Source organism: Myotis nattereri (assembly GCF_964212035.1).
Source record: "Myotis nattereri genome assembly, chromosome: 1".
NCBI classification, from domain to species: Eukaryota; Metazoa; Chordata; class Mammalia; order Chiroptera; family Vespertilionidae; genus Myotis; species Myotis nattereri.
The window spans coordinates 88,033,665-88,049,038 of record NC_138075.1 but is presented as its reverse complement, the minus strand read 5'-3'; the positions used below and the strand labels follow the sequence as shown (position 1 = coordinate 88,049,038).

The 15,374-nt window shown below is 45.0% G+C and overlaps 1 protein-coding gene across 12 annotated transcripts in view; it reads right to left on the bottom strand.

The window, feature by feature from the left end:
- Window positions 1–15,374, bottom strand: part of NPAS3 (neuronal PAS domain protein 3) — a gene marked incomplete at its 5' end in the record, with an annotated part of 907,100 nt that overhangs the window by 26,268 nt on the left and 865,458 nt on the right. For all 12 annotated transcript variants that reach the window (XM_081089871.1, XM_081089875.1, XM_081089876.1 and 9 more), the window contains one exon: window positions 2,715–2,908. In XM_081089871.1, the coding sequence (XP_080945997.1) occupies window positions 2,715–2,908 (194 nt within the window). The remainder of the gene's footprint in view (window positions 1–2,714; window positions 2,909–15,374) is intronic.

Genomic DNA, 15,374 nt, shown 5'->3' with positions numbered 1-15,374 from the left:
GCAATAGCAGAAGGCAGCTGTCAGTACGCTTCTCCCGTAGGTCAAATATACAATTACCTCCACATAGGTCTTTTTAATAATTACTATCATCTTCAGTTAGGAAATAATGCTGTATTGTATTGGCTAATAAGGGGTTGCAGAAAACTTTATTTAAATGGGAAGAAAAAATAGCTTAAAGTGGTTACAGAATGTAATCTCAATTACTAGAGTGGCACCATAAGGCACTTGGTTCTGTGGAGCATGTCGAAAGAATTTGTCTGTGATCTCATGAAAATTAAGTGCTAGTTTTGGGATAGGACAGTCACTGGGTAAATGTTAGGGAAATAAGACAAGACTCCCCACCCCCCACCCCCCCTTTTTTTAGGAATTGCTGTTGGTAACCTAAATCAAGGGAGTTGACCTATGTTTTCAAAGAAGCAATACCATAGCTCATCCTTTGACTTTCTGCCTCCTGGGTCTCCAGCATTCTACATTTTAAACCAGCATAAATAGCTCTATGGGCTGTGGCTGTTTTTCGTGGGTGCACATGTGTGAAAGGTCCACCTAGGCAGTTATTATGACCAGTTCCTTACCATCTGGCCTGACTTCTGAGGAAAAATAAGAGACAGGGAATGCAGGGAGGCCCCACAGGATGTTGCTAAGTGAGAGGTTTCTGAATCCGTCAGATTTGGGTTTAACTCTTGGCCTCAGGTAAGTCACTTAACCTTTCTCTTTCACCTGAAATCACCTGGGGGATTGAGACAATGGCAAGACCTGCCTCACAGAACAGTCCAGAAACTTGACTTAGATGGTGCATACAGGGTGGGGCAAAAGTAGGCTTACAGTTGTTCAGATGGAAAATAATATAGTAATTATTAAAGAATAATACAAGAATAAACTGTGTTTCATGTACTCATAACTATAAACCTACTTTTGCCCCACCCTTATAATGAGCGCTGCACATGGCCAAGTGTGTAGTAAGTGTTCAATCAATGCTAGTCATCTTTATTATTACTTGCCAACTCTAGGCAATCATTTGGCTAAATGTCCTTCCCGATTTCCTGTGGCCATTCCAGAATACCTTAGATATAGCCACCTATACAGTCATGATGATACAATTTTTACTAAATGCCACCAAAAGCTTAAAACATAGATTTAGAGTTACTTATTAAATAATAGCGCCAGTTTCGTGATATCTTCTACCCCACCGAACATTAAGAGGCAGGCAGGTATGTCTCCCATTGGTGAATTCTTTTCTCTGAATCAAATCCTGACTGAAAATGGTAGGCGTTTCTAACTCAGCTGTAACACCTTTCACTTCCCAACAGACTGAACGTAATGCTGTCTGCCTGCCTCTTGGCTCGGCCATGAGGAGGTCAATTACCAAGCCACTTGGCCGTTCTGCTTTTTCATTTTTCCTCCATAGGCACTCACAGGGCTCAGTGAGCATATACTGTATCCATGGCCGACAACACTGAGCCACAAAAGCATCTTCTCAAAACTGACTGTAATTCTTCCCATAGCACGGGGGAGGGACAGCATCACCACAGCCCCCTCAGCAGCCCCTGCACTGCTCCATTCCCTGCTCCCCACATCCCATCAACCTCTCCTCTTTACATTAGTCTGAGGGCTGGTGACTTCTAGGTGAAAGGTCTGAAGGGGCATTGTCCCATTTCCTTGTCCCTCACTTTGTGCTTAATGGAAAAAGTGAACTTTTAACCAAAGGCCAAGAAATCCTTTTATAAAAGCTCAATCCTGAGGAAGGACTGGCAAGTTATTCACACAATGAGTCATCTTATTTTTTAATTTATGAAAGTGAGAATTACAAATTTTATTTAATACATGTGTAGAAAGCCTAGACCAGTCTGATGACCTATATCAGGTTCAATATCTTGGTCCTTTTTTCCTCTAGGGGGCTCTGATTGTCATTGGTTCTGTATATGTGTTGTGTGGACTAAATGTTTGTGTCTCCCCCCCCCCCCCAAAATTCATATATTACAGCCCTTCCCCTCAATGTGATGGTATTAGGAGGTAGGACCTTTGATTTAGATGAGGGTTAGATGAGTTCATGAGGATAGAGCCCCTGTGATGGAATTTGAGTCCTTATACAGAGAAGAGCCCACAGCTCTGTCTCCCTGCATGAGGACAGCAGAAGACAGCCGTCTATAAGCCAGGAAGAGGGCTCTCACCAGGAATCTAAGCAGCCTGCACCTGGACCTTGGACTTCCCAACCTCCAGATCTGTGAGAAATACCTGTCTGTTGTTTAGGCCGCTGGGCTATGGTGATTTGTTATAGCAGCCTGAGCTGATTAAGGCAATGCGCTTAATGCCTGCCTGCGTGAACATGGACCATCATGAGGCTGGGCCCTGCAGGAGTCAGGAGCAGGGTCTGGCTGAGGCATCACTCCTGAGCACCCATTTACTGCATCATTTCCCCAATAATGTCTCGGTCTTGCTCTCTCCTTGGATTTTTTGGGCAAAATGGGCCTTACTTATAGCACATGGATGTCTGGGTATCCCAATTCATTCCATTGTTATCCCTAATGCAAATCAGGGCAGCAATGGAAATTTAAAATAAAAATCATGTTTGGTGTCAGTCCAAGCATCCATTAGAAATAAGATCAGGATTTATAATGAGCCTCATTGGGAGAGTAAAATCCTGAAGCCTGCTGAAAACACCAACCCTCACCCATGTGCAACACACAGCAGGGCAAACGGAAACAAAAACCAAGTACCTATTTTCACAGTAAATGATATTGAGGTCCATATTTACTCGAGTGACGAACATATGGCAGTCGATTCTGACTTCATTGATTGTAGGGGGAGGCAAGGCATGCGCCACGACCACAAGACCCATGATCTGGCTGGGGATGGTCCTCCCGTGGGACAGCGACACCCGCAGTCGTAGCCGACCTGTTATGTGGATCACCTGTAACAGAACAGCGAGTACAGGACACAGTCATGTTTACAGCTGGGACGTAACAGTGTTTCTTTTGAGAGAAATGCAAAATTACATCTGGCACAGCCAATATTAGCTTGTACCTTTTGTAATCATAATGGCTCTCGAAGTGCCTTCCGTGTCCTCAAGGCAGGCGATAATAGAGAAATATTATACTCTGAGCGTGTCCCAATGCAGCATTATTATTATTATGCTATGCTGTTGATATTTTTCAGGCACTTTTTTTTTTTACATTTAGAGGAAGTTCATAAACCAGCTAAAATGACCAGAAAGTTGAGCACTGAGCTGTGAAGGAGACATTTGCATGACCAGCCCTTGTTAATGGGTGATGTCTGTTTCTCTCCAAATCCACACCGAGTAGGATTATGTGGCCAACTCCTTTCAGGAGTGTGGCTCAGCTTTCCTTCATTCGGGGTTGATATCGCAAAAGGCCAAAGACTCCATGAATGAAAGGCTTAGTGGGAATGACATGAATGCACCCCTTTGTGCACAGATATTCATAGGCAACATTGAATAACCAGTAACACTGCGATTGCTGCCGTGCCCACACTCCTGACGAAGGGTTGGGAAGACTCCCACCAATTAGGAGGGTCCTTTTGGTCACTGATGCAGAAACAGGAAGGAGAATGTTGGGCTATGATTTGCAGTTTATTAGCCCAAATACACACCAGGTAGCCCAGGCTGCTAGAACCAAACAGAAGGCATCTCTTGAAAAAGTTCCTTTGCTTATAAACTGTATGTAGGAGAGCCACGATGTTAACTTCATTAAATAATGTTTTGGGGAAACAAAATCATGAAAGGATGGAAAGTGGGAAGGATTTATGTGGCTGTGCTTTGGAATGATGGAAGTTGGGTGTGTGTGTGGAGGGGGTGAATGCTGTGTGTGTGTGTGTGTGTGAGTGTGTGTGTGTGCGCGCGTGCTCGCTGTGCCCCTAGGACTCTGCCGCAGGGTGCAGTGTGGCCTTCTGGAGCCTGGTGGTGGAGGTCATCGCGACGATGCACTGGACCCGGAGCTCAGGGTAGCGGCTAACCAAGCTTCACAGTTGGCTTGCCTTTCCAAGTGCATCCCTGTGGAGATTTTCCTTTCCCCTCTTGGCCATAAGGAACCGAGGTGGAAAGCGGTCTCTGGCCTCCCAGGAGCACTAGATCTAGTGTCTGCTCTCCTTCCCAGGGGCTTGACGGGCAATTCCTTTCTCATTTTGTTTTTGTTTCCCTTAAGTTATTCAGTTTCCCAAAGTCAGCCACACAGCTGTCAGCCAGGGGCAGGATAAAAGCTTCCCGCTGCCCTGCGAGTCCTGGCTGTTCCGCGCCCTCCCTCTTCACGTTGCACCCAGAGCCGCCCATCTGGAAATGCCGATGAGGAGGATTATTTAGGTTATTTCAGGAGCAGTTTTTTGACCACCCGCATTTGAAGTTAACTAAATTCATACTTAATGCACCTTTGCTTTAGGCTTTGGTCGGACGAGCTACTTTATGAATACTTGAAAATGTACCTAGAGGCAAGGATGCTAACACACCATCACAGACACATTTTTTTTTTTTTGCCAGACCTCATTAACTAATAAAGAAACAGCTAAAAGAAATGGGATTAACTTCACAGGAGGGGTGTCAACAGTTCCTGGTCCTCCTCCCAGCCGGGCTCACATAGATGCTCATTTATCATTATCTGTCTTGCACTATCAGGAACACTCAGCTTGGAAAAACACAGATCTATAAATGCGCAGGAAAACACACACCCAGAAATGATATGCTAAATAAATCCCTGCTTGGTATTCTATTTGAAAGTGATTTATAGGTGTCTGGGCTAGAAAACATTTTGGGAGACAGACAGGCTACTGGGCTGAGCTGTCTGCATGTCAGATCTCCCGGGCCTCCATCTCCAGCTTTGCCGGTGGCCATCCAGGTGTCACTGGGGATCACAGTTGGGTCCAGTCGCTTCTAGATTTGCCGTTTTCTCATTTCATTACCCTGGGCGGGTCAATTCTCTGCATCTGAATTTCATTTTCTGTGAAATGGGCATAATGACTAGTCTGCAGTTATGTTACAAAAACCAAAGGAGATAATGGAGGGGAACACTCTTTAAATTGTAAAGAAGTCTGCAAATTTCACTATGATTCTATTCGCCTTTAAAAATATCAACTAGATAATAAGGATAAGAAGCAATTATTAATTTAATCTTGACCAAAAGCCTGGTAATGAATTATGAAAGTTTATGACCCTCTAAAATAATAATATCTGGAAGAAAATTTTGGAGGGTCTATTTTAGGTCCTTTTCCCTTCCATTTTTTTAGGTGAGGAAAGAGATTCTGGAAAGTTCATTCCCTGTGTAGAGTTACCTGACTTGGAAATGGCAAAAAAGAGCCTAAATCCGGTTTCTAGGTCTTGTGTGTCATTTCCCCTTTCTCCCCGTATCCATTTGATGTGCATATTCATATTGAAGGAACATGACAATTTACTGCCTTTGGTAATCTGTATATAAACCTTTAAATAGACTTCACTTATAACCAGAAGCTCAGGTTATTTGAAAAGTCTGAGAAATAGCACAAACGAAGGAGAAGAAAAAGAAAACTAAGAAACTTACTGATGTAGTAATTAAATAGTTGTCAAGAAATGTCAAAGAACAGTGAGAGGGTGGGTTTGTTCATATGCGCTTCTGGGGGTGAGGGAGGGTGGGACTGAGCATGTTAGGTCACATAATTAGCTTTTTGGTCTTAAATTGATATGTTTTTCCAAATCTATTTCATGATGCCAACAGTTTCCCTCCTGCCCCATGTGACAGGTTATGTTCAAATTGTAGAAACATGTGTGACAGCATCTATCCAAACACGTAGACTGTTGTTTCACTTGGCAGTTGCGTTTAAGGCAGGAGATGCAGAGGAAGGCATCTGGGTTCCAGCCCTGGCTCTGACACCACACAGCCACGCAGCTGCGATGCTCAGAGCACTGCAATGACTTGCTTCATTCCTAGGCTGGCATAGTAGAGATTAAAACCTAGTCCCATGAAGAGGATAAGTATTCCATAAAGGTGTTCATTGTTTTCATAATAAGATCAGCAAAGGGCATTTATTTTATTTTATTTTATTTTTAAGTTTCTGAAACATATTATGTACAAAGGATATTGCTATGTGCCAGGGAATAGACCAAGATGAATCAAATGTAAACCTTTCCTCAAAGAGTTTATGGACTACAAAGTGGAGTAGACATATGTAATCACCTGTAGTCTAGCAACATTGGGAGATGACACAGTGACTGAGCGAGAGAATAGTTCTCCATTTTGGTTATGTGGCAGAATCACCGTGAAGCTTTGCTAACACGTGGATTCCCAGGCTCCCCCAGGGATTCAAGTTTGTTGGGACTGGGCTGGAGTCCAGCATTTGTTTTAAAGCTCCAAATGTGATACGTCCTACAGGAGAATAGGTGGCTAATGGGTTCGGAGTTACACCAGTGGTTCTCAATCTGTCACACAGTGGAATCACCAGGGAGTCTTAAAAGTCCCCATGTTCAACTGTACCCAAAGCCAATTAAACAGGGACCTCTGGGGTAGAGGCCCTTTAGGTCTTATAGGGCTGCTGAGAGGATTCAATGCAAATGTATATAAAGTTCTTATGTATATATATATGGCTGATACACAATATATGCTCAACAAGTACTACTTTTATTAAGTAACAAGCAATGCTCCATAAGAAAGGTAAAGGATAAGGTCTTTGGCAATGCAGGGTAGCCAGTCATACTTTCGCCTGAATGGATCAGGAAGGATATGTGAAACTGGCATTTGAGTACATTGTTGACATAAGATATGGTCATAGAATGGTGAAAGGGCTTTTCAGATTGAGAGAAGAGCTGGAGAAAAAGAATATACAAGGGAACCTGTTGGCACAGGAGCAGTGGGTGTCAACAGGCAACGAGGCAGGGCTGGGCCCAAATGGCAGGTGCAGGTAAAGCAGTAGAGACTGGCCATGGGAGCTGGTGAGGAGAGCTGGCACCATGATGTTGAGCCTGTCTCCTAGGATAAGGATGATGATGATGATGATGATGATGATGATGATGATGATGACAGACAGAATGGTAATTGGTAATACAGGAACTACCAGTGTGTGGGTATGAGCAGTGTGGAGACAAAGATTTCCCTGTGGACCTTGTGTATTTGAGCCTGGAGTGGGTGGGTGGCGGGGAAAGCGGGGTCCTAGACAACGTGTCCAGGGGATAGTTGGAAAAAGGAGCTGCATACTTAAGAAATGATAGTTGAAAGTACAATTTTGGATTTTTTTTTTCTGGAGGTGATAGTTAAAACCAGGGAATTCAGTGGAATTACTAATGAAGAAAACAGATGAGAGAATACTAAAGGCATTTCCCCTACTGTAAGTACCCGAAGCCCAAGGCAACTTATGTTTTCCTCTAAGTTAAGGTTTTCTTGCTCTATAATTACTTTTGTAAGAAATATAAACATTTCTCAAAGCTCTAAAGTCCCCTTTTTCTCCACCCACAATTCCATTCTGATATAAATGCCAAGCTTGTTGCCCATCCCAGTGGCAACATCCCAAAGAATGGGATGGCTTCCTTATCAAGTCCAGTGAGTGAATGGAAAATGATTTTGAATGTAAATGTATAAGCCCAAATATACATATTATGTGAAGAGCCATTAAACCTATACAAATAACATAGCAACTTTAAAATGAAAGTATTGCTGAAACCGGTTTGGCTCAGTAGATAGAGCGTCGGCCTGCAGACTCAAGGGTCCCAGGTTCGATTCCGGTCAAGGGCATGTACCTGGGTTGCGGGCACATCCCCAGTGGGAGATGTGCAGGAGGCAGCTGATTGATGTTTCTCTCTCATCGATGTTTCTAACTCTCTATCTCTCTCCTTTCCTCTCTGTAAAAAATCAATAAAATATATTAAAAAAAAGATTACATTAAAAAAAAATGAAAGGAGTATTGTGGAGTAGAAATAACACTGAATTGGGAAACATTTGCTTTCAGTCGTGGTTCCGGTAGCCTTGGCAAGGCCTTTGGCTGGGGGCAGCGTTTCCTCAGATACAAAGTGCAGGCAAAGGAGCAGACAATCAGACCGAGGGTTTCAGTAAGTTCTAGAGAATCCTGTGACCGAATGCTCACTAGGATGGCCCTCACTCCATGGTGGGTTGGGAGTCTGAGTACAGCTGCAAATTAATAAATGCAAAGTACACTTTAAGAATTTAACAATGGGGTTTTTATGGGTCGTTGCTGAGTTGGAGCAATGCTTTTGTTTTGGCCGATACCAGGTGAAACCTGCCTCTATGTTCTAAGGGTTCACCTTAGTCTGGGCTTAAATCTAATCTACACACATTCTTCAAAATTGATTTCTGAACTGAGGGATTCTTCGCCCCTGAGCTCAATTCTGTATCAGAACTCAATCCTCACTGAGCTTCCTTTCATTGTTCTTGCTTTATCATAAAGAGCTGTACAAAAATGCTAAAGCCCATATTTTTCTAAACTCCGCACCCAGCACTGCCCAGATGCCAGCCCCAGTGAGGCAGAATGCACAGGATTTCTGAGCTGAAATTCCATCTTTTTTTTTTTTTAAATAAAAACCTCCAAATTAACATTATTCATCAGTCTCACATTGAAGAAATCATCACTGGACTTTTATTTTTCTTCTCTGCTACAAGTTGATGTGCACGAGGTTGTAAGTCCCTGTCCTCAGAGTTCAAGATGAGTGTGGGAATGTTAACAAGCCACGTTTCTTGGACAAATGTATATTTCTCTTCCTGCCACATGCTCCTTCCAGTTGTCTGTTAGTGACAAACACTTAGATGTGTCCCACTAATATCTTCTCATGAGCAAGCCCATCACAAAGACCTTGCTAAAGCCTCCCCTCTGTCGATACTTAAAGAAGGGAAGTCCATGTTAAAAAAAAAAAATGCATCTGGAAGCTACCCTCCATCTTTTGGGGAAAAAAAATCTCAGTAATATGAAACGTTTTCTTTATCAAAAAGAAGTGCTAAGTATTATGTGCATTATTTTCCACATATAATGTAAAGGAGAGAATAGGGCTAAGCAAATAAGGGCACAAAAATGCTGCAGGCATGAAAGAACGATGGATTCCCTGCGTTTAGAGCATCTTCAGAGATTTTTCACTTGTCCTTTAAGGGAATCTAAATTTACCTTAAAAACCTCAGCTTCCTTCTGGCACTCTTCTCTTTTTTCTCTTATTCCCCAGTAGAAGTCTGCTTTAGCATACAGATCATCACATGGCTCGCTCAGGAGGGAGAGCCAGCTAATTATTTCTAAGCGATGGGGGCTTTGAGGTGGCCCATAACCTGCTGACAGATAAAGGCTTATCAAGGTCTTCTGAGCTTCGACATCTAGCCTATAGAGTAACAACTTAATTTAAACTAGCCTGAGAATATCAACCTCATGCAAATTCCTTCATGCAAATTTTTAGGGAGTGGGTTTTCTGAGATTTAGACCATATTGAGCCATAGGTTGGAGAATCTGCCCTAACAGGTCTCTCTGTCCCTGTCTGTCTGCCTCCTGCCTCCTAGGTCTTTGCACAAGGCCTAGGAAAAGAAGAGACCCGAGACCAAGTACTTGTCCACAGAGGCAAGCACGATGCAGAAGAGGGCTCACAACTGAAGAATACCACCTCCCTCTCCTTTCCGGAATCTCAGATTTTACTTCTGGAAACTAACTGTACTCTAGGGGACTTTGTCATAATTCACATTGGGACTTTAGCAGCAGGGGATTAAAAAATGACGAGGAGGGAAAAGTTGGCTTCTAAAAGCAGAGGTGAGATTGGGGAAAGGTGAGATTCAGGGGGAAAGAGGCTTGGCAGGGAGTGTGTGACAGTGTAAACCTCTTCAAGGTGGTTATCAGCTCAGGACCATGTAGGTGGTGGCAGTCTTCCTAGGAGTTGGCCCCTAAGCATTTCCTGAGGTCAGGGATCTTCAGGATCGGGCTGGGTTGATGGGAGCAGGATTCAGCACTTATGGATAGAAGATCAGCAATAACTAGAAAGGAAAGGGTCTTAAGGTCTCAGAGGGCTCAATGCGAGGCCTGCTCTGCTAGTGGAGACGGGCTGGGTGCTGGGAAGCTTCCTGGCCAAAGTTAAGGAAGAGGAACCCTGGCCAAAGCCAGTCCTTTCGGATAAAAGGACTGTACTTAGATAGTTAATTCCCAGGGACTTGTGACCTTCCATTTGGTTTGAATGCTTGGCGTGATTCCTGAAAGACTCAGCGAGCACTCCAGGAAACGGACGACCTGAGGCTGTAGGGAAGGGCATTCTGTGGACGGCAGAGGCAGGAAGGAAGCCAGGGGCTAATCTCTCTACTGCCATTGAGAGACTCAGGTCCTGTCGGAAAACAGACCCACGCCCACGCGTGAATTTGGGCATTCCTCCTCTTGTAGATGAAGTCCACTCACGCTGTCCAGTACACAGACAACTAAAAGGGCCTGGTACCTGAGGGAAAACATATTTTGTTCTTTAATGGGAGAGCTTAAAACACTTAAGGCTGATATTAGGGATTTATTTTAAACAAAAACAACTCTAGGGTTAGTGGTTCTTAAATTTGAACGTGCACAAGCATCACCTAGTGAGCTTATTGATAAGGTGGATTAGGTCCCGCCCCCTCCCGCCAATTTCAGGTTATTTAAATTGAGGCAGAGACCTGGGAATCTGCATTTCACCATTGCAAGTGCTTTGGATGCCAATATAGAGCCATCCTTGAAGTCTGCTTTAGGTTCCGGCCATATAGCCCTTCACCTACAGCGTCCTCTTTAGAGAGAGCTGAACGAATAGATAAAGATGACCTAGGAGTTCAGCCCAGACTGCCTCCTAAATGAGCAAAGAAAGATGAACATACATTTACATTTCACTCCGGACTGAAAGAATCCCTACCCCATAGAGCACAAGCCATTGTCTCCATTCTTTGGAAGCTCAGCCAATAAGCCTGGCCCCTGGACTGATGTGGGATCAGGGTGTGTTTTCTGTGCACAGGGCCGCCTGAGGGGGCCGCCTGGGAGCCCTGTCAGAGCGCCTTTATTTGTGTAATGGTCTCCTTTCTCTCGGTGGCCATGCCACAGTGGCTGCACTGTGGTGCTGCAAGCCTCTTGGGGGAGGTCGAGCTCTGCCAATCCCCTCCCCCTGCCCAGCCAGTCCCTGGCTTAGCTCCTGATTAATTCAGGGCAATCCTGGGAGGTTAACCCTTAATTTGATGGCTCCAGTGAGGAGCTGAGAGATTGCTGGTAATTTATCACCCTGTTTTTGTTTTTTTGGTGTTTTTTTTTTTTTTAATATAGAAACATTTTCTAAGGAAACAAATAAAAAATTATTTTTAAAACCTGCACTTAAAATACATTAGCTACAGCATTCTATTCTGACATGACTGTATCCTCCAAACATAACAATTACTTCTCATCCATCTCTGTTACCACACTTCAAATACATAACATAAAAAAACAGAACCACAATTATAGCCTTAGCTTCTCAAAATGTGTCTGGACTCCATATTTGTTTCCTGTTCCCTTTGGAGAAAATAGTCTTTCTTCTACCAAAGATAAGATTTTTTTAAAAAATTGGGATTGTTTAAATTAGAGAGATTTCCTAAACAAGATTATGTAAATGTATGGCAAAGATATAAGCCACATTTTCTCAGAGAGTGGAACACCTCAAATATCATTTAATAAAACAGGACCCTGGGCCTGGGTAGAAACCCCTTGATAAATTGTTAAGGGGCAAAGCAAGAAGGCTGAACTATACACATCTAATCCAATTTTGCTTGATTCTGTTACTTTATTAAAGTCTCCTAGAGAAGGACAGAGACCACTGTACCTCTGTGGAGGGCAACTTTTCATTCCTCTATCACTCATTGGGGATGGGGGGTGTCACCCTCAGGGTCCCAGAGGCCCCTTGTGGTTTAGGGTCACTGTCTTGAGCGTAAAGAGGAAGTTCTTAACATAACAGACTACAGTTGTATCTCCTGACACCATTTAAAAGAGAATTTAGAACCAATCCCATGTGCCAGGTAAGGAATAGAAACTGGCTCCCTACTCCCATCTCAACCCCCAGAAATACTACAGCATATTATCTATACTAATAAAAGAGTAATATGCTAATTAGACTGGGAGACCTTCTGGAGACCTTTCGGTCATCCTTCCAGACAAAGCTGGGGGCTTGGCTGGCCTGCAAACCACCCCCAAATGGCCCTCAGCCCCTTGCCCAGGCTGGCCACACCCCCAGCAGGGACCCCCACCCTGAAGGGTGTGTGGCCGGCCTGAAAACAGCCCTCAGCCCCTTGCCCAGGGTGGCTATGCCCCCCAGCAGAGACCCCCACCCCGATGGGGGTATGGCTGGCCTGCAAACCACCCCAGCCCCTTGCCCAGGCTGGCACCATCCCCAGTGGGGACCCCCACCCTGATGGGGGTGTGGCCGGCCTGAAAACTGCCCCAGGCCCCTCACCCAGGCCTGCCCTGCCCCCCTCAAGGGAACCCCCACTCTGATCCAGGACCCCCTTGAGGGCAGACCAGCCAGCCCCCACTTGTGCATCAGGCCTCTATACTAATAAAAGGGTAATATGCTAATTAGACTGGGAGACCTTCCTGGGAGACCTTCCAGACATCCTTCTGGACAAAGCCATGGTGGCGGGGCCAAGGCAGAGGCAGTTAGGGGTGATCAGGCCAGGAGGGGAGGATAGTTGGGAGTGATCAGGCTGGTGGGGGGGGGTGGCGGCAGTTGGTGAGCAGGCGGCAGTGGGGGGCAGTTGGGGGTGATCAGGCCGGCAAGGGGGAGCAATTGGGGGCAAGAAGGCTGGTGTGGGGGGCAGTTGGGGGTGAGCAGGCCAGCAGGCAGAGTGGTTAGTGGTGATCAGGCAGGCAGGCAGGTGAGTGGTTAGGAGCCAGGGGTCCCAGATTGCAAGAGGGATCCCAGATTGGAAAGGGTGCAGGACGGGCTGAGGGACAGCCTCCCCCCCTCCCCACCCCTATGCATGAATTTCATGCACTAGGCCACTAGTATATATTAAAAGGGTAATATGCAAATTGACCCTAACAGTGGAACGGCCAGGAACGACTGGTTGCTATGATGTGCACTGACCACCAGGGAGCAGACGCTCAATGCAGGAGCTGCCCCCTCGTGGTCAGTGCGCTTCCACAGAGGGAGCATAGCTCAGCATGATGGCCAGCACTGCAGCAGTGGCAGGAGACTCTCCTGTCTCCACAGTAGCGCTAAGAATGTCTGACTAATGGCTTAGGCCCGCTCTCCGAGGTGAGCGGGCCTAAGCCATCAGTTGGACAATTCCTGAGGGTTCCCGAACTGCGAGAAGGCACAGGCCAGGCTGAGGGACCCCTCGAGTGCATGGATTGTCATGCATGGGCCTCTAGTATTATATATTTTCTTCAGAACCCATGAGCTCTTATTAGGAAAGATATAATACAAATCAAATAGTTTCCATTCTTTATCCTTGCTTAACACAGTTGTTGAGTGTGTGTTTTACTTAAATTCTTTAGTTTAACAACTAGTATTGCTAGTCTCCTGAGCCTTTGTTTCTCGTGTGTGAGAGAATTATACAGAGACTCTCGAAACTGCAACACATGCCCGACGACAGCTGTGTGCCAGAGATGGAGGGCTTCTTACATGAACACAGCCATTCCAGAGAGCGCTCTGCGGTCCCGAGACACATTGAGGCAGCCTTCCTCCCCTCAACCCCCAACCTGAAGGTCTGCAGGAGAGTAAGTGATTGCATGTTGATAACAAAGTAAACCTAGAGGAACATCTCCTGGGCGTGGGAGCCAGCTACCCCTCCTCCTTAGTTGCAGAGGATGGTTAAAGACAATTATCCATGAAGATGGGAAAAACCTTGGTCCTTGTAGAAGGACAACTCCGCTGTCTCAGGGGCTGAAGGATTTTTTAAAGCAGCTATCCCCTTAAAGGGGAAACACACAAATATTAGCAATCGCGTTTCTGATAAACAATTTTAAAGCAAACAGATGGGTCATAGATATTTTGAAAAAAATTAAAGCCTCATGATTCCCCATATTTAGACATAAAACTTCTTTAAAGATCAAAACTAAAAGCGATCCCTTCCCCGGAGGCTGCAGTATGTGTCTGGGACTCTTACAGTAAGGGCAGACACAGAGTTCTCTTGACTCAGGCCCTTTCGACCCAAAACTGTGCATGAAACGAGGAACAGACTAGAAGCCGTGCTTGCTCAGTGTTTCTGGCACATGCGGGCAACGCATTTCCGTGTTGGACTTCAAGGACCTCCTTGCTCTGCATTGATTTCCTCATCGGGGAAGTGCGTGGGCCTAGCTGTGCGGCCTGGGAGACCTTTCCTTTGCGTGGTGTCTATTAAATCCGATATTTGAACATGAAGCCCTGACCCATCATCAAAGCCCTGAGCTCTGTAACCTTCCATCTCTCTTATCTTGGTTTCCATTCTTTGCGAGGCCCGGATGTTACGTGTTTAGCATTGATTAGCACAGGATATTTTCGTGAATGTTTCTTAACCTGTAGCTAGCATTTTATAAGGCTGCCTAATGCAATCCTAAATTTCATCCTTAATGAGCGTCATTTCTAATAATGGCGTGCCTCTCAAAACGTCTCACATTTTATGGAGTGAATTAATCCACACCTGTACCCAGACCTCTTTGTGTTCAGCATCCCAGAAAGACCGCCTGCACAGCTGGAGGGTCCTGCAGACTCTCTCGTGCGACCCTCCATTACAGATGTGCGGACGGGCCAGTGCCCGTAGAACAAGCAGAAAAGGGAGGCCTCCTCATCTTCGCCCAGTCCCTTTGCTACTGTTCAGGAGTGCATTGCAGAGGACATATGTATTCCCTTTCACTGCCCTCTTTTGTTTTCCCAAATGTGTTTATATCTTTCTATATAAATGACTCAATCAAACTTCAGATTTTAACCTTCAAAAGACCCCAAGGCACTGACATGGATTATTATCCACTCAGCATATGCAATTCAAAACACTCATATGACTTTTGTGCGTGTCACCAGCTCATTTGCTGCATTTGGTTGCTTCAGCCATGATTAGAGATAGTCATTTACAGTCACACATTTGGAAACTCTTTAACAAGCTTCTAGCAGTTTCCTTTCCAAAGCTGTTCAACTAGATGAGGGTGTGGCCTCCACACTGATTCTCCCTGCTCCTCGTCTGTCTTTATCAGGATTTCCATTTTGTAGACAGGCTTTTAAAAAAGAGAAAAGAAAAGAGAAAATAACCCAAAGATGCACAATCCGGAGCCTGTAAGTCATCATTTCAGGAAGACTGACTAAGAAATTAAAATTGAAGCCACTGCACTGTAACCTGAAAGTTCCCTAAAAGAGAGAAAAAAAATCCCCTCCCTCTTTTTATTTTCAAGAATACTTTTTGAAGTAACCGGCACAAAGACTGTTCTAGTGCAGATTGCTGCAAGTGTGCTCTTGGCAAGAACATCACAAGCGCTAGAAGAAC